General features: G+C 31.2%; 1 protein-coding gene across 1 annotated transcript; it reads right to left on the reverse strand.

Annotated features, from left to right (window-relative positions):
* Window positions 1-3,441: 3,441 nt before the first annotated feature.
* LOC134702027 (uncharacterized) lies at window positions 3,442-17,495 on the reverse strand. Its single transcript, XM_063563134.1, has 13 exons — window positions 17,304-17,495; window positions 16,007-16,152; window positions 13,642-13,734; window positions 12,544-12,700; window positions 11,910-11,955; window positions 11,169-11,327; window positions 10,132-10,187; window positions 8,986-9,123; window positions 7,921-8,092; window positions 6,916-7,023; window positions 6,124-6,336; window positions 5,217-5,424; window positions 3,442-3,543 (listed from the first exon to the last, which is right to left on the reverse strand). The coding sequence occupies exons 1-13, from the start codon at window positions 17,471-17,473 to the stop codon at window positions 3,506-3,508; spliced, it is 1,704 nt and encodes a 567-aa protein (XP_063419204.1). The 5' UTR covers window positions 17,474-17,495; the 3' UTR covers window positions 3,442-3,505.
* Between the last annotated feature and the right edge of the window lie 2,162 nt (window positions 17,496-19,657).

Below are 19,657 nucleotides of genomic sequence, written 5' to 3' on the forward strand. Positions count from 1 at the left end.
ATCACATGAACAACACGACGGGTGCCTCATGTGGAGCAGGATCTGCTTACCTTTCCGGAGCACCTGAGATCACCCCTAGTTTATGGTGGGGTTCGTGTTGTTTATTCTTTAGTTTTCTATGTTTTTTCATGTGTACTATTGTTTTTCTGTTTGTCTTTTTAATTTTTAGCCATGGCGTTGTCAGTTTGTTTTAGATTTATGAGTTTGACTGTCCCTTTGGTATCTTCCGTCCCTCTTTTATCAACATTAAATGCGAAATTGGTCAATGAACAAGTGTAAATGTTGGAATGTACAAATTGAATACTTTTCCGCAACTTAGTCGATTGTTGTCATCATAGACGTTATACATTTTTAGTTTCAAAGAATGTATATTAAAAGAATGTGTTTTTGAAGTCGCATCAAAAGAGTCAATTGCCAAGATATATTGATAAAAACAAAATAAAGTTAATTTGCAGTTTGTCAATTAAGATTACAACCATAACATTTGTTTAAGTCAAGAAAAAAGTCGGTAACTGAAAATTGTTTCTCACATTGATGTCTCCATTATCTGGTTTTTAAAAATCCTCAATTGCTGATTCATTCTTGTAGTAATTTAATCTGACCTACATCACAGGTATCATTAATGGACAAGTTTGTGTTAGTTTCAGTGTCTACTGAAGTTATGAAGCTGACAACAAATGCGACTTATAATTTGTCAGTTTTTCATTAAAAGACAATTTGGTATTTATCTTGTAGTTGCAAGTTATTCAGGAGGGCATGGACATCAACTGTTTTAAGTAGTAAAATTAAGTTGATTAGAATTACACCTGTATATTATTACTTCCTTCAAATATTGTTTCAGATTATCATTCCTTCTTTGTCTTAAATATTGGTATTTATTGCATAGCAATATAATATTTCCCACAGAAAGTAACTAAAAGTTAGCGTGCAATAAATTCTATTATTGTATAGCAATATAATATTTCCCACAGAACGTAACCAAAAGTTAGCGTGCAATAAATTCTAATATTGCACTAGTGCAATAAATCTTCAAAAATAATGACGTCATTAACGTTTAAATCTAAGTTTAAATCAAGTTTTACTTTCAAATATTATATTGCTATACAATAAAAGGGTTATTGCATGAATATTGGGGAATATTGTCCCTCGTAGAACATATATTGCACTCGAAAGCTCGTGCAATATAAGATTCTACTCGGGACAATATTCCCCAATATTCATGCAATAAACCCTATAATATTACACTAGTGCAATAAATCTTTTAAAAAATCATGACGTCATCAACGAAAAAATCTTAGTTTAAACCAATTTTTACTTTCAATTATTTTATTGCTATACCATAAAAGGGTTATTGCATGAATATTGTGAAATATTGTCCCTCGTAGAATAAATATATTGCACTTGCAAGCTGGTGTAATATAAAATTCTACTCGGGACAATATTCCCCAATATTCATGCAATAACCCTATATTATTAGAGGATACATCATTTTATATCTTTTCAACAATTAAATCTAGATTACATTGAATATAATTGTTCAATTGTGAACACTTATATATCCTGTAATGAACGCCTTTATTTCTGAAGAAAATAGATATTTAATAAGATTATATAAATTAGGCATATCTGGGATGAAAACTCGGATACCGGATAACATATAGCCGTGTAATTGATAAAGTATATTTTTTAAAGTTATTGTTGTTTGCATAAATATATTTTTAATATGATGAAATATTATATAATGTTAGTATAACTGTTGACTGTCCCTTTGGTATCTTTCGTCCCTCTTTTAGTATGATATAAATATCAACAAAATATTCAAAAGGAAGTTGATATAATTTTTCTTGTTTAAGTTAGAAGTTCGACCCTCACCAGCTCATGTAACCTGATAGAAATTGTAATAATTCCTAATAAATAACGAATTAAAATAAATAAAAAAAAAACATTATTGGCATGAAAATAACACCGAGGCTTTAATATTAATTTTTTAGAAGAAAATAACATAAGTTGGACTTGCAATATCAATATTCTCCTATGGAATAGACCAGTCTAGATCGGATCAACTTATACATGCTATATGAAAGATAAATAGTTCTCCGACTAATATATGCTAGTAACGGCTAGTCAACTCGACTTCACATACATTTTCAACTCGAATAATATTGTACAAAATCGTAATATTTATTTTGATATATTTATCTGTTTTTATCACTGTTTGAATTATTTATCACCGACCGTATATTTATTACAAATCATGCACAACCCAAATGATACACAGATTAGGAAAAATCCATAACTGACCTGAAAGATACTGCAAGATAGTCTATAAATATGTCCTCCTTTCTGGATATAATACTGTAAATTAATTGCAATAACAGCTATACAACATTAAGTTATTGATATTGAGAGTACCCAAATAACTTGCTTTTTTTTTAGAAAAGAAAAAACAGTTAATGAAGAATCAGTTGGGATACTGGTTCCTTAATTATATAAGCTTTTATATGTCACGGTAATCTTTTCATTACATGCCTTGAGTAATTGATTTAGAATATTCGTATCCAGGTTAAAGTATTCTTATTCTAATGTCAGATTTGTTTCTTACTATCAAAGCAATTTCCGTACAAATTGTTAATTATGGGCAGTTACATAGTTATCAAAGGTACCAGGATAATAGTTTACATTTATGTTTTTAAGAATGACATTTTATATATTTTTGACAAAATCAAATCGTTATCATTTATTATCTGTATGCTTTGTAGAGCAAATGTTCGTCTTTTATTATTAACAAGTGTAAGAGTATCCAACAGGGACAAATTAAAGACAAATTATATATAGGTGATGATTCGACTGTACAATATAAGTGCTTTTCTATTTAAGATTAAGAAATATTTCAGTTGAATCAAAAACAAAATATTTAGTATAATCGATTTCGAAGTTTCCTATCAGATCTGACAGTAAGTCAATACATATTATGGAGATAATTTTATTTTTTCTGAAAATTTAAGAAGTACATGTCTAACATTCCAAATGGTGGCATATATATCGTGTTATCCCTTACAATCTAAGAGTATGTTGATACAGGTGGACAGTTGGTGGAATTATGATTAAATTACGATATAAGTTAAAATTAAGATTCATAATGAAAAATGACCCGAATAATTTTAACTTTTTATTCTGCTGATCTACAATTACTTCATTAACCTTACAAGTTGGAAAAAACGATTACGGAAGGTACTAAATTATCCGGGTTACAAGAGTTATTAATATACCTACTACTATATACCATTGGATTTTTAAGGTATACAGAATGATCTTTTGATGATAGAAATATTACATTTAATATAGTGTTGTACAATCTAAAACTCTGTTTGATAGCTTTCGTTTTGGCAATCATTCAATATCTCCTCTTCTTATCTTGAAAATAAATGAGAGAAGTCTAAAACGTTGACATGATTTTGAATTTTATTATCTAAGGTGAGATTTGACGTTATAATCTGTGTGAGTATTATCCAAAAGCGACCTGTGCGACATGGACCCCTGAACCTGCAAATAAACAGACATTGATTGAATGACTGCAGTTAAGGAAGCGTCCATCTAAAAGATGAAATAAAAATTTAAAAGCAAAAAAACAGGAACACAGATTTTATTATGAAATAGTAAATAACCACATCTACATTTTAAAAAGGCATACTCACTTCAGCATTTACATACATGATGACAGTTGCAAATCAAAAGCATTTGTGTCAGTATACTTAGGATTGAACATGCTCTGTAATCCGAAACACATTTCAATTTTTTAAAAAGATGAAATCCTTTTTTATAATTCTTTAAAAGGTGAATGGTTTGTTCCACCGATAGGCATATATGCATGTTTTTTTAATTAGTGGTTAATGGCTTTGAACTAGCTTTTGTCAGATAACTGCGAGTACTATAAAATATGTCCCTACTGTCTTTTTGTTGTCGAGATGGAGAAGTTCCCGGCATCATCTACTGTATTTTTGTCCATCTGATGAGTTAAGCCTTTATCAACTGATTTGTATGGTTCGTTCTTACTTCGTTTTATAGTACTTTTATACCACTGTCCCATGTTAGGAGGAGGGTTGGGATCCCGCTCACATGTTTAACCCCGCCACATTATTTATGTATGTGCCTGTACCAAGCCAGAAGCCTTATGTGTTACATATGTTTTTTGTTCTTTTTTTTTATTTAAATAAGGCCGTTAGTTTTCTCGTTTGAATTGTTTAACATTGTCATATCGGGGCCTTTTATAGCTGACTATATGCGGTATGGGATTTTCTCATTGTTGAAGGCCATACGGTGACCTATAGTTGTGAATGTATGTGTCATTTGGGTCTCTTGTGGACAGTTGTCTCATTGGCAATCATACCACATTTTATTTGTATATAGGTTCACATTATAAAAGCTATCAACTCTTACTTCAGAGACTATACTTGTGTTTGGTATATTTAAAAGACTTTTAAAAGAGGGACGAAAGATACCAATATAGTATCTCACAATTTCCAATATTTCCATCACATAAAGTGTTGTTGAGCACTACCTTTAACTATAGAAGTGTATCTGATACAGAATTGCAAACTAAAGTGGTAAAATTCTCCTTTATAGGAAAGTGGTAAAAATGTAAGAAGATGGGGTATGAGTTTTAAGGATACAACTCTCTATCCAAATCACATGGTGTAAGCGTAAACCATTAGAGGTTAAATTACGGTCTTCAACATGGAGTCTTCGCTCACAACGATAAAGGGGCCCAAAAAAAAAACTGGTGTAAAACAATTTAAATTTAAATTTAAACAAATATATACTAGATCAGTGGTAATGAACGCCATACTAATTTCAAAATTGTACACAAGAAACTAAAATTAGAATAATACAAGACTAACAAAGGCCAGGGGCTCCTGACTTGGGGCAGGCGCAAAAATGCGGCGGGGTGAAACATGTTTGTTCATACATTCCTTTCAGTGCTTGTTTAGATATTTCGAACATTTGGTGTAGATGGGATATCATTGGATGTGCTCCATATACTATATAGACCTATTTCTATGGTTAACAATTGTCCATCGAGTTGACGTTATGGTATATTACGGTTATTTGTGTCTGCTAATATGTGCATGATTGTCATTGCATTCAGTTTTATCCTATCGAACACTACTACACATACGGAATAAAAAAAAATGTAACTATTATTACGAAAGTTTTACCTGTTCCCCTGATATGAAATGTTGGGTTTGCGCCATTATTGTCTAAAGTAAAATTTTCAGTATGAATAACTGTATCTTGATGGAGTAATGTCAACTCGTAATCTCCTAAGAACCCTTTGGCATTTATAGTCGAAGCAACTGGGTGGACTTCATTGGTACGCCAGGTTTTATGAAACAGTTCTTGGTACTTCCTTCCTGCGGCATTTGGCTGTAAAAATAAGAAGCACAAGATGTAAAAAATTCAGAATGTAAATGAGGGAAAAATCAAAGAGACAACAACCGGACTAAAGCGCAGATATTCTACACATTGGCAAGTTTATTTGCTAATTTTAAGTGAATATGTGTAGAGTGTTGTTGGATGTATTTACTATGATGCACTAGCTATTCCTTTTATCGGCTGGATTACAACGATGGATACAGATGGCAGAGAAGAGAATACTGTACAACAATAACAGAATAAAGCGCTTAAAAATAGGGGGATTGAAGAACAAATAAAAGGAGGTGCTAAAATATACAAAATAGAGAATTACAGGAAAAACAAATAAAGAATTGGGAGAAGTAATCTAAAAAAAAATTTAGAGAAATCAGGGATCTCCACTAGATCATCAAACAAGCTAGGAACTAAATAAAACATATATTTCTTCTTAAATCCTGTGTTTCAGATGGAATCATTGTATCCCTTTTTAATCTTAAGTTGTGAAACTCAAAACGATTTTTTTATTACACTGTACAATAACTTTCCTGATTTGAGACCATTATACATTGTTGCTGATAATCTTACTTACATGTAACAAGTTAAAACTACTGAAGTTCAGATAAATTATGTTTAATAAGATAACAATCTTGAGTGTTAAAACATTTAAATGGTGTCTTTAAGAATTAAAACTTTAAAATAAAATGTACTCACCACAATATCGTTTGACGTTAAGGCTGCAGCATGATCATGTATCGACGAGTCTTGAAAACCCCAAAATACAATTCCTTGAATAGCTGAATGACTGAAGTATAAAGTCAGGATGTCTTCCAAGACGGCGGCCTTTTTGTTTTCGTCTACCTCATGAATTGTCAGTTCGGTGATCCAGAGTGGTAAATTAGCTTCAGCTATTTTATCAACCCGGTACTGTGACAAATAAATAATAATTTTTGAGGTTTAAAGTTGGATAACTAGAAGAACGTCACCTCAACACATTATAAATATAGAAAAAGTTTTCACTAAGCATGAAATGTTATATTCAAATTTTGGCGTGTGGTGGATGACAACCGTCCTAATATACAGACACTTTTTCTTTGTTGAAGATCGAAAATGACCCTTTTTGTATTTCAATTTATTTCTTGTTTGTTACTTGACATATTCTTATAGTCACATCTGATCAATATATTATAGCTTAAATAAACACAAGTTCATTATTGACAACAGATGCACCAGACAGACACCCAAGAACCACGATTGTACATTTCATACACATCAAATTAATTGAAAAAAAAGGTTTCACAGTTTAAAAAATGTGCACATACATACGACAAAGTCAAGATGCAGACGTCATGTTCCGTGTGTCCAATGTATTTTTGTCACTTATTTTCAACTTCTAATTTAGGTTTGTATCATGATATGATATCAATCTGATATTCTTTCTGAAAATTTGTTATTATATATGTTTTGCCTTTATAATAATCAAAGAAACCTTGGTCTCGAAAATACCTTCACAACGTCGATGCTACTAGGAACTGAATGAAAGTGACTCTGTACACCAAGTCCATAAATAGGTACACCGGAAGTTTTAAAAATGTTACCCTGGTTTCTATATGCCTGGATTAAAGAATAGTAAACTGTGTTAACATGAAAGAGCACACAAAATACGTTATTATTTCAGAAAAGAGTACGTCTAATCTAATATATCTAATATTAGGCAATAATAACTTGCATGTAGTAATTTATGTAAAATTTAAGGGGAAAAAAATAAAAAAAAATAAGAATAAGATAACTTATATACTAAATTTGGTCCTGGTATCTATGATAAGTTTATTTATCTATTCTATTGGTGTGAAATCTGTTTGAATTCAGTTTCTGCATATTGATGTTTTCCAATTCTTATCAGCAAGTTTTAAATTTTTAGATTTTTCGTCTTCATTTTCTATGACTTTAAAGTTTTCAATCATAAATTTTGTAATAATATAACAGAACGCTACTTCTAATTCGTTATTTAAACGTGGAGCTTGCTAAACAAGGAAGCAGAAACTGCTTACTATTCATTGTGTTTGGGTTGGTTTTCATGGTAAGACAATGTGAACTGATATCATAACAATATGCAGTCATGTTATTACAATGTCGATTAACGTTATTATAATGTGGATTAAAGTTATTACAATGTGGATTAAAGTTATTACAATGTGTATTAAAGTTATTACAATGTGGATTCAAGTTATTACAATCTGGATTTATGTAATTACAATGTAGATCGATGTTGTTACAATGTGAATAAATGTTTATACAATACAATGACACAATTTTAGACATTTTTTCTTGTTTTTGTCATGCCATAGTATTGATTTTCTCTCTTTCTTCGCAGAACTGTCTTTTTTACAGTTATATTTCCCAAATCCAATTTCAGAAATATGTAGATATAAAAAGATATGGTTTAAGTGCCAATGAGACAACTCTCCATCCAGGTCACAATTTATAAAAGTTATATATACATGTACGTACTGTTGTCGCAGAAGAATCCATTACGACGTTAAACTCGTTTAAAAATAGTTTCATGTTTTTATCTTGTAATCGCATCCATTCAAACATTTTCATTGTAATGTTAGGATTAGACATGTGTTGTTCGAAGAAATCGCCGTGCAAATTCTCATTGTTCACGTCCCAGTGTTCAACTCTAAAATGGAAAATACCTAAGTATACTCAAGGTTATACTTATAAATATGTATAACTTATTTAAAAAGAAAACTATGTGTGCATGATATTCTAAGGAGATGTTTGCATCGTTGAAAATCGTACGGCAACATGTACATTACAATGAATATATATGCCACTAACTACCATATATAGTCTCTTTTATTCTTTTATTGGCATCCATATTATATATAATTAGCAAAAGTATGCAAGTGTTCTTGTTTTGTAGACTTTGCATCTGTTTCTGATTTGACGACTAACTTAATAAACAGAGATACGAAGACACTCATCAAAGTATGTATTAAAGCAAATTTAAACCGACTGATCGTTATTCATGTTAGTGTTAAACTATGATTTTCGATTGTTGCTGGGGTGATCGACAGTATACAGTGCTTTTATTGTAAACGCTAGATACCAGGCTGTTTCGACCTTTATGGACGGATAAGCATTGTACCTATCTAATATGCACCCCGTCTCTGCATCGTATATTATGTTTGTAAGCATTATTAAAAAAAATAATAATTGGTGAAGATGAAAGGAGAAAAAAAACATCAGTTTTTAATGCGTACACATTTAATTCTTTATATAAAAGAACTGTAATTATTGAAAAATATTTCAATGGAAATCAAACAAAAAATGTTTTTAAATATAAAGGCAAGAATAAAGACTGGAAACGGTACCATAATTGTAATCACACGTATTGATACCGTCTGAACGCATTAAATGCTGATAGTTTTGAATATACAGTTGTTTTAGTTTTCGGATCGCAATATTCAGTATATTACATATATACCAATATCAGATAATACTTGAACCTAGTACCAGGATCCAGGATACTGTACTTGCAACTTATGGAATTGTTAAAATAATACGTACTTCCCTGTTGTATGTTGCAGCATTCCATGAATTCTAGCATGCATGGCATTATTCAGATCTGATGAAGTCATATTCAAAATCCATTTAGGACAATTATGTTGTACTCCCCAAAACATATTGTGACCTCTGACCTTCATTCTAAAAATGTCATACACAAGTTATTTTGATATAAAATGTGCATACAATCTAGTATTGTTTAGAAATAACTTTAATATAAATAATTCAAAATACATATGAGATTTTGGTTAATGTGTAACCTCAATTCACCAGAATATCGCCTTGGTGGCATTGAGGTGATTACGGAAGGTGTTTGACTCCATCACTGTCCGCTTCTTCAAATAAAAAACTTGAAAATTTGTATTTGCTGCCATCCGCTAAGAACGCGGTACTTAGAAGTGAAAGCGAACACTTAAGCGACTATATGTCAGAAGTTGTGTTTATACTCACATTTTGTTTTGTTAGACGTGCACTATCAACCAGCAGGATTTCATACACCTACATGTAAATGTTGAGCAGGAAGATTTGTTTACCCTTCCAGAGCACCTGTTAACCCTCTGGGTTTTTTTAATGGCTGTTGCTTATTCGTTTTTTTTTATATGCTATGTTTTGTATACTGTTGTTTGTCTTTTAAGTCTGATTTTTGCCTTGGCATTGCCAATCTATTTCCTACTTTTAATTTTGATTGTTTTGCCACTCTTTTACAAACCACTGGAAATATTACTACTAATAGTTATCAAAGTTACCAGGATTATAATTTCGTACGCCAGACGCGTGTTTCGTATACATAGCATAAGACTCATCAGTGACGCTCGTATCAAAATATTTATAAAGCCAAACAAGTACAAAGTTGAAAAGCATTGAGGATTCAAATTTTCAAAAATTTGTGCCAAATAATAAATGCTTCCTGTTTTTGAGATAACAACGTTCCGGATCTTGATTGATTCGTGGTCGTTTTTGGAATGATCTTCTAAGTCTTCAACATTCATATTAGCTTTTCATGTTTAAAAGCATGTATGCTTCGGTCATCACTAAAGAAGCATTAATGGTTTGAATTCGTATCTGCTGTGGTATTTATACTGTTTTTAATATTGTATTAATATTCACTCCTTGTTTAAATATACCATATATATTTTCTATTACGCCTACCCTTTAGAACGGAGAAGGTTTAATGCTGGAATTCCTTTATTCCATATTGGGTGACCCTGTAAAATATATATTCAGTTACACTCAAATACAACAGGGTATAAGGTACACAATCTATTTCAAACTTTATTAATCAGATCCTAATTGTATTAACACATCCCAACTACTATGATCGGCAATTTTCAAACCTTGAAGTTCATAAAATGAATTGTTTTTCAATTAAGGGGGGATGTAAACAAAATAAACACAATAAAACAACAGTGTTGACAAAAATCCATAACCTTTTAATAAGTGTTTACATTACATTTTATTTTATCTGAATACAGAAACCCTAAGCGTTTTGTTTCGTCACAATACATCAATAAAACTTAATGCGTTTTAAATTTAGGAATATCAACCTTTATATGCCTAGTTCTTGTCGTGAAGACTTTCTTAGATATATATAAGAAAAAGTGGTATGAGTGCCAATGAGACAACACTTAGTTCAAGTCATAATTTGTAAAAGTAAATCATTCTAGGTCAAATTTCGTTAAATAATGTCTATTCTCATAGAATATTATGTGGTGTGAACATACCCATATTTGTCATTTCCTACTGATGAATATGAACAATAGCTTAACCAATCAAATACAAGTGAAAATGTTACACTATGTATTTAAATAAAAAAAGCGCTAAAAGCACAATTTGATATGATACATTAAACAGACTGCTGCTGGCAATATTTTAAATAGTTTTCGATCATATAACGATGATTCGGTTGTACTTGATACGCGTCATAGTTTCCTAATAATTTGACTGACATGATACTGCATTGACGGAATGATCCAAATTGGTCTCTTTGTATTTCAAAGCAAATAAATTTTGTAATTAATGAAAATGATTCATACGACCTTTTTTGTGTGTACTTCTGTCATAGTTATAGGGAAATTATAAAATTATTTGGCAAGACATAAATCGTAAAAAAAAATTGATTTTGGGGTTACAAATATCAAATGAAATATTTTCGTGCGAACTAAAAGTATACTCTAAGAGTAGTTTACCTGTGTGAATTCCATAAGCCTCCATTTCAGACTGTTTGCAATAGTAGCCCATTCAAAGTTGTTATATACGAAATCATGATACGCCTTTTGATTCTGATCCATCATAATATCTGCACGCACAGCCGTACCAAATGCAAAGCTACTCTTTACTTGTTTTATCTAAGAAATGTACAGGAAAAAAAAACTTAATATTCATTAGCTTTTAGATGTCACGTTCCTCTTCACTATTATTTCCCCCTCCATACATATTGCTCTTGGCGGCTTTGATGAATTGTTTTCAAGATAAAAAAAAATCCGTTCTAGCTTATTCTAAATGTTTTAAGTTTAAAAAAAGCCGTGATAACAACTCATTGTATTATTAGGTATATGAGTATCAAATACATAGATTTTGTCAAATTACAAAGATCTAACTTTTAAACATACCAATTATTATTCACATATATAACCAATGCTATTTCAACTGATCGGGCGGAGCTTATGTTTCAATTTGCATAATTACAGTCTTATTGAAAAATTTTGTGATAGGTTGATTGCCGTTATGAATAATATTGAATTCTTATCATCTGTTAGTGTCACCAAACGTATATAAACTAAGTAACTAAGTGTATAATATGGGACTAAAAACTGGACACTTAATTGATGAGTTTATCAAAAAACTCCTGTTGATAGATGGACTGATCTTAAATAAAAGAACTTCTTAAACCCCGCCAAGTCAAGTGAAATAATTCTAGTAAAACTTACTTCAATCTTAAAATCACTAGTATCAGCGTTGTCATGGTTCTCAATCCTAAAAGTGATAAAGACGTGCAAAAATTAAGTTATCTTTTTTTAGATTAACAGAAAATATAAAAATCATTACATTGTATCTATGACTTTTTGACTGACTATATATGAATTCAAATGAATTCATACCTGCATTAAGGGAATAATCAGAATTGAAACCCTTCATTTTTTCCTGCTTTCTTTGATCTTTTATTGATCAGCAATCAATTAATTACATTGTATTTCGAAACCGAGTAGTTAATATCCTTACGTAAAAATGTGAAACCGATGTATGTTACTTTTTCATCTCCTGTATCTTAATTCCAATTTTTCAATTTCCCATTTTCCGTTTCGTATTTTGTATTTCTAGTTTCCTATTTTCTGTTTTCCATTTCCAATTTTCAATATCCAATTTCCCATTTTCAATATCCAATTTCCCATTTTCAATATCCAATTTCCCATTTTCGATATCCAATTTCCAGACTTAATTTTACTTAAACATGTATTATTCTTGTCACATTATCTAGTGGTTAATTCGTTAACTATAACTAAACTAAGTTTAACCTCCTTTCTTTGTCATTTCAAAATTTTAAATTTTAAACAATGAACATACTTTATATTGAGAGGAGCTTTCCTGATTTTTTCAATCCTTGCATGTGCTTCTGCTTTCCAGTTTGTGTTTGGTGTTATCTCTTGTAATGTTGCATCGTCCAGTAAATAGTTAGCACCAGCCTCGTTTATTTCAATATATATGGTTATACTGTTCACACCTAACAATTTCAAATTATTTTTTTCATAATGCATATTATATCTTAATCGAAATATTTAAGGAACAACCCCTCTACTTCAAAAACGAGAGGGGTTTTGAATCAAAAAAATGTTTTTAAAGTTTTTCGAAGCTATCAATTTAATTTGTATTGTTTAAAAATTATCTCAATCATATAGGGGGAGTCTGAATTCAGAAATATTCGCCCATCTGCTTAACCACAATATTTTTTTATAGAATTTGGGAACAAAATATTTATTTTTTTTTAAAAGAAAAACATGTCCCCTTGTTTAAGTTAAGTGTATTTTCCTTTTAAAAATAATTCGAAAAAAAACCCACAATGAACGTTTTTTCAGGTTTAAATGTTTTTTATTGATGCAGTTTATAATCGAAGGTCAAGGAATACGTCAAATAAAAGTTTCTATAGTCATTATAAAACAATGCATGGTATTGTGAAAAGTATAAGTCACACATATATCATAGAAAAGAACGTAGCTAAAATGACATTTGCATACCATTCAATTATATTAATAACGATCTGTGACTATCCACCAGCAATCATATGAAATATATGTTAAAAATATAGGCCCCTTTATGTGTTTAATTACAAATAGCAATTACTTATATTTTAACTTGATGGAACACTTTTGAAATTCTGTTTATGAAAGTTTAAAAAAGTACGGTGACCTTTAGTTGTTAATGTCTGTCATTTTGGTCTTTTGTGGATAGTTGTCTCATTGGCAATCATACCACATCTTCTGTTTTCTAAGCTCTTTCTAGAGTGAACTCAAGTAGGTTGTTTAACATGCTGATGTTACCCCTTTGACTAAAAGTGATTTATTTTGAAGAAGATGACCATTTGAATTTGATAATTTTTTAAAAGTCAATCATAATTTAGAATTATCATTTAATTTGTTTTCGTTTCTTTCGAATTTAAATATTTACCATTCGGAACATGAAAATCACCGCCTATTTCTTGGTAACCATAACTGACTTGCTGCATCGGTGAGTAACTTATTCTGACATAGTGAACGTGACCTACAATAGAACATATTATAAGAGACTAGAACACACCCGTGACTGAATTAAAGTATATAACTATATGCGCAAGACTTATTTTTGTATTAGTATTGTCATCTGATAAAAACATGTCGATTATAAGACAGTTTTCTCTGCTTTCAAATCTTTCTGTTTGAACCCGTCTAACTGGAACTTATCAATTATTGGTAATATTAATTATTTGGAAAACAAAAGGTCCTGGAATGGAGTATTTTTTTTAATCAACAGCATTGTCCTAAATTAGTTATAAATAAAGTTGAATTCTTTGATTCGCTGTGTTACGTCATGCCCGCTAACAAATTGAAAACTGTACCTATATGCGTTATTTTTAGTATTCGTATTGTTATCTTATAAAGTCTTACTGATTAAAATACTACAATAGGTAACAATTTGACAATTTAGTAGTGTCAACCCTGTGATGATGGCCCGTGTATATAGCATATCTTGAATACACCGTTTGGTGGTGCACCTGTCAAATGCGGAACGTACAGATAAGGTAACAGATGGATATACTATTGGTATCGGTATCGGACTCGACCCGGAACTTCTTAATTATTGGCATTATTAATTACGTGGAAAACAAAAGGGCCTGAAGTGGTGTAATTTTTAATCTACACCTTTGTACTATATTAGTTATATATAAAGTTGAATTCTTTGATTCGTCGTTTTTACGTGATGACGGCTGACAAATTGGACCTCGTAATTTTAGTATTATAGATGTACAGCCTATTATAATTGTAAGAACGATAACTCTTAGTGCTTTTTGTTTGTTTTGTAAGTTCTAGAATTTTCAAATCCAGTCTGACTTGTCGTTTATATTTCTCTCAATAAGATTTCCAGTAAAGGCATGATCTAAAATGCATCCAGGCAATATACGAACGAATTCTGTTGATTTGTTTGTTTATTATTAAGGGAGTCACTACAATGTGTACTGACTGTACGTAGTTTTACAACACTTTTTAAGATTGAACTTGTTATTTTCATTAATAATCATAGATGTGAAGACTTTTTCAAAGAGTATAAAGTAAAATCACAAAAATACTGAACTCAGAGGAAAATTAATTCGGAAAGTCCATAATCACATGGCAAAATCAAATAATAAAAAAAGTATGGTATTTAATCAAATGTTTGTATTCCTTGAACTTATAGAAAGTCAATAAATAAAACGATAAGTTTAAAAAATGAAAAACGAATTATACCATTTTCATTACTTGCTTCATTTAAAAAATTAAACCATAATTTGGAATTTAAGAGACATCATACATCATATGCTTTAGAAGAAAAAATGTTTATTGTTTTATGTTCATTTTCATGTGAACTTTCTTTGGTTCCTAAACATTATTAATGAATAATTAATATGTGCCGTTAAGTGGATAATATTACATAAATATAAAGTCAAAACATATAAATTTAACATGAATATCATTTTGATCTGTACTTGACCGAATTTGACACTGGACGTTATTCATCGAACATTCAGTCAATCAATTGTACTAGATCGACACTCTAAATGTTAAACATGCTAGTCAATATGGTTACATCCAGTTTAATATGTCATCCAATATAGACATATGTTTTGCCCCTCAGACACTAACCTTTGTAAAAGCGTATTTACGTGTGATGAGTGGAAAAGCAAAAATACAAACTCTTTAACGACAAAAAAGATTGTTTCAGTTTATGATTTCATCGATAGAGAGTTGCTGCTTATAAGGAAGCTAAAAAACCAAGAGTTCCAAATAATGAAGTTGAAATCATTCCTTCGTAAATTGTACGGAAGCCATCACTAGTTGGTTGGCCGTTACGGATATGCTCCTTATGTTGTAAGTACAATCCATCCCTTTTCACCACGAAGAGGACCTACATAATAAGAATATTTACCGGGTTTGTTATAAAATGAACAAAACGACGGATACCACATATGAAGCATCATCTGCTTATTCTCTAGGAGAACCTGAGGTCATCCCTTATTTTTTGGTGGGGTTCGTGTTGCTTAGTCTTAGGTTTCTTATGTTGTGTCCTATGTACTATCATTTGCCTGTTTGTCTTTTTTTAGCCATGGCGTTATCAGTTTATTTTCGATTTATGAGTCTGAATGTCCCTCTGATATATTTCGACCCTCTTTAATAAGTTCGATACATCAGAGTCTCGAACTGTAGAATGCCTTCACTCAATGCTAGCTAGCAAGCTTACACGAGCTAGCCAATTTTAAATTCCTAGAGGTTGCCTTTTTATACCTTAAAACAGTACTTACTGTTTACTGTATATTTAAACTTTACACTGATATGATGGTACATATGTCCTGGGACCATGTTAACGAGTTTTAAGTGTGCATTGAAGAAGTAATTGTGATTCGGTTGTACTTGCACTGTCTGTTCAATTCCAGCCCATCCGGCTCGCCTGAAATATTCAGTATGCCACATTTAAGATATACACACATGTATATGAACGGTATAACCCTCATTATTAAGTGACGATCTGATAAAGAAATTAAAAAAAAACGTTGTTTATTTTTTTTCGATTTGAACATATATTTTTAAATTCAGTGGGATTCATTCTATCTTTTCAGTTTGAAAGTCACTGTTTGTACATCTTAAAATACTACTTATATCGGTACCTTTCGGCCTTGTCACCTTTTTATCAACTAACTAAATTAGACTGATCATTTACAAATATCCACCTTGCCATAGCTCTGCAGTCAAGGTTAGATGTATATAGGAGAGCTCGGAGTTGACATTATTCTATCTTAACGGCATCACATTTTTAACCATTATTTAAAACTTAGGATGCACTAAAAGTGGTTGTACTGTAAAACTTTTTTTTTCTGCCAGTGATTCTAAATTTTTTCTATAATTTTGATATGATGATCGATCGGTCCTTTAGCAGCTAGTGCACACAGTTTACGTTAAGGGGAGGAGTTTCATTCATACTAGTATTGACTTCAGGCAAGCAAATACGTCTTGATCGTTTTGACGTTTATATCTGTTTTACGTCATTCATTAATACATAGTTAGGCTGTTAGTGTGTCTCGTTTAAATTGTTTTTTGTCATCTCGGGTCTTTGCTAACTATGCAGTTTAGGCTTTAACCCTTTTTGTTACGGCAAAGGTACGACAATAATCAACGCACGGTAATATTGTCATATACCAGTGATAATGAAACGAAGAATGCGTCAACGAGACAACAAACCAACCAAAAAGTAGAAGTCCAAGGCCACGTGCACCAATAGGTTTTCAACACTGTGGGGAACAAAAAGTTTCCTTAAATCCTAAACAAATAATGTTACCTAAATTTCTTAAATCAAAATAATGATAGCATGAAATGAAATACATATCGCATCGTTTATGCAAATATATCATGACGACTTCTTTCACATATTATAACTCCTCCAGCCCCCACAAAACGTATTTTATATAATAATTATAATAAAGTACAAATGTGTTACTGATATCATAACAAATTGTAAAGTATATAAAGTTATTCATCAAAACTAAAGGTATGATTGAGCATAGACTTTAAGTTGTTTAATTGATATACAAATTAAAATAGTACCTGTGAGAAATCATAATACTTTGCTTTCCACTCAAACTGTCATGCGATATACTAGCAGTGCAGCCATTACAGTGCCAAGGTGCAACTGCCAAACTTTCCATATTTGCATTTTGCACAATTTCTGCATGAGTAACAGTGCATGCGATCGTTAAGATCAACACAGTAAACATTGTATATATACTTAGCCTACAAATTGTGATCCAGATCCACAATAAATAGATAAGTAAGTTGAGTAAATGTGATATACATTAAATGTGTGCTTACTGTTATGGAATGCTTATCTGGGTTGAGAATATATGGTCATATAGGTACTTAATTGATTTTATAGTGTATACGACCTTGTTTAAACTATATATGTTAATTTTGTCAGAAAGATTCAAGTCAGATCCGTTGTTGAAAATCTATTTTTAATTACTCTTTATGTGTATGTTTGTGCTTCATTTCTAAAATTTTTGCCTTTTTTAAATTTTAAGGTAGCATTCACAATATTTTTTCTTGTATATGACTCAATTTTACATCCTATTAATAGAAAACTGGACTAAAATATTCGCAGAATGGGGTTGAAAAGTTTTGTTCTGTCATTTTCTTTGAATGGGTAATTTCATACATTAAGCCACAGGCTAGTGCTCGGTTGATGTAATAGAGTTGCGTTTTATCATCAAATTTAAAATTTAGTAATTTGATATTTTTTAAGGTTAGGATTTGTCGACATAATTTTTACATTTGTAAACTCCTTATAAACTGTATTAAAAATTGCGAGTCCTTCGTTCGTAATTTAAGAAGACAACGCAAAAGATATCGTAAAGCGTGTTAAGGGGCCTATTATTATTTTTATCTTGGGAAAGAGGAAGTTGGTCAACTTACAGGGGGTCAAGTTTTTGTTATGCATGTGGAAAAGCGCTCTATAACGATCATTTCATGATAAACAAAATAACAAATTCACCATAATCTTTCCCTTTTGACATAAGAAATCTAAATCTTGACGCGTTGATATATGCAGTTGTAATAATGAGACACTAAGGACTGAAGGGAGTTACCCTTTGATTTTTAGGGAGGAAAGTGTGGGGGGTGCTACAGAAATATATTATGTCCTGCATTGTTTTTTTACTCTTTTTATTCGGTATTGCATTTTTTATAACTGTATCCTGACATTTTGTACACAATAATGTCGTCCTGCTTTTTTAGCCAACTTGCATGTGCTCATCCTATCTATTTTTCCCAAAAACTTCAGTCCTGCCTTTTTTTGTAAATTTCATTCTAGCCCCTACCATTCACCCTTTCCCCTCCCCTAAAAATCAATTGATAGTTCGCTAACTATTACTGTGACATTTTGAACGTTGTACACAAAAACCAACACCAAAAAAGATAAATACACTATGAGTTGCAAGTGCGAACATTGTATAACATTAAAATAGTGTTAACTGATTAGATAGGTGATCAATATCTTAAGCTAGCTGCAATCTTTTTCTTTGTTCCATACTAACCTAATTTCTAATATTAGGATCTTCAGGCGGATTTATTCGTAATCAAGTAAGTGTAAAACAAATAGTTTTTGTTTCCTTATTCTATTTCCGTTTAATTTTTTTCCTTTATTACACAAACACCATTTAGAAACTATTTGACCATCAAAAAAATGATCATGATTTTCATGTGCGATTACATTTTCTCGTATTCAAATGACAAGAACCGATACTCGTCGTTTTCGCCATTGTTTGTGGTGACCCTCTTGAAAAAAGTACAATTTATACCTGTTGAAAATCACCCTTATATTGCCCACACTTGAATACCCCATCATATTGCATTTCACGTAATAGTTGTCTGATTATTTTGTCAGTATGAATTGAAGTCGTGTAGGTTTGCTACCATTTGATTTGTCTCTGTGTGTGTATGAGTGATAGGGGGAGGAGGGGGTGATAGTATAAATTAGTATATTTCGATATACTTGTGCTATACAAAAAAAATAATGAAATAGTTGTGCTATTTCTTTCCACATACTTTTTGCCAGTCAATAGTTTCAAAGACTATTACACCGGTTAATAGTTTCATAATGGTTTTTCCCGTATTTTTTATGCTTATTTTCCTTGGACAATAATGATGTCACTGACTTATTTGCTTGGCAACGTCAAACTCTAATACTGTAAACGGTATCATCTGTTTTTGACGATTGCAATTTCACATGCAAGAAGCAATTATTAATGTGGAAAATCTTCGCGCGCAGTTTTTAAAGATCTAAAATATATTCATAATATGGGGTCGGTCGTCGTATTCTAAGTCATGCTAAATTACTGAAATATTAGACGGGTTAAGTGTAAAACGAAAGTGGCCGCATTTGTGTTCATCCAAAATATTTAAAT

Source organism: Mytilus trossulus, unplaced genomic scaffold (assembly GCF_036588685.1).
Source record: "Mytilus trossulus isolate FHL-02 unplaced genomic scaffold, PNRI_Mtr1.1.1.hap1 h1tg000373l__unscaffolded, whole genome shotgun sequence".
NCBI classification, from domain to species: Eukaryota; Metazoa; Mollusca; class Bivalvia; order Mytilida; family Mytilidae; genus Mytilus; species Mytilus trossulus.

Coding starts and splice junctions, on each gene's coding strand:
- LOC134702027 (XM_063563134.1), bottom strand. CDS start 17,473: ATGTTTACTGTGTTGATCTTAACGATCGCATGCACTGTTACTCATGCA. Junction 12,701..13,641: donor TGATTTTCATGTTCCGAATG/GTAAATATTTAA, acceptor TGAAATTGTTAG/GTGTGAACAGTATAACCATA. Junction 8,093..8,985: donor CTGCAACATACAACAGGGAA/GTACGTATTATT, acceptor TTTCCATTTTAG/AGTTGAACACTGGGACGTGA.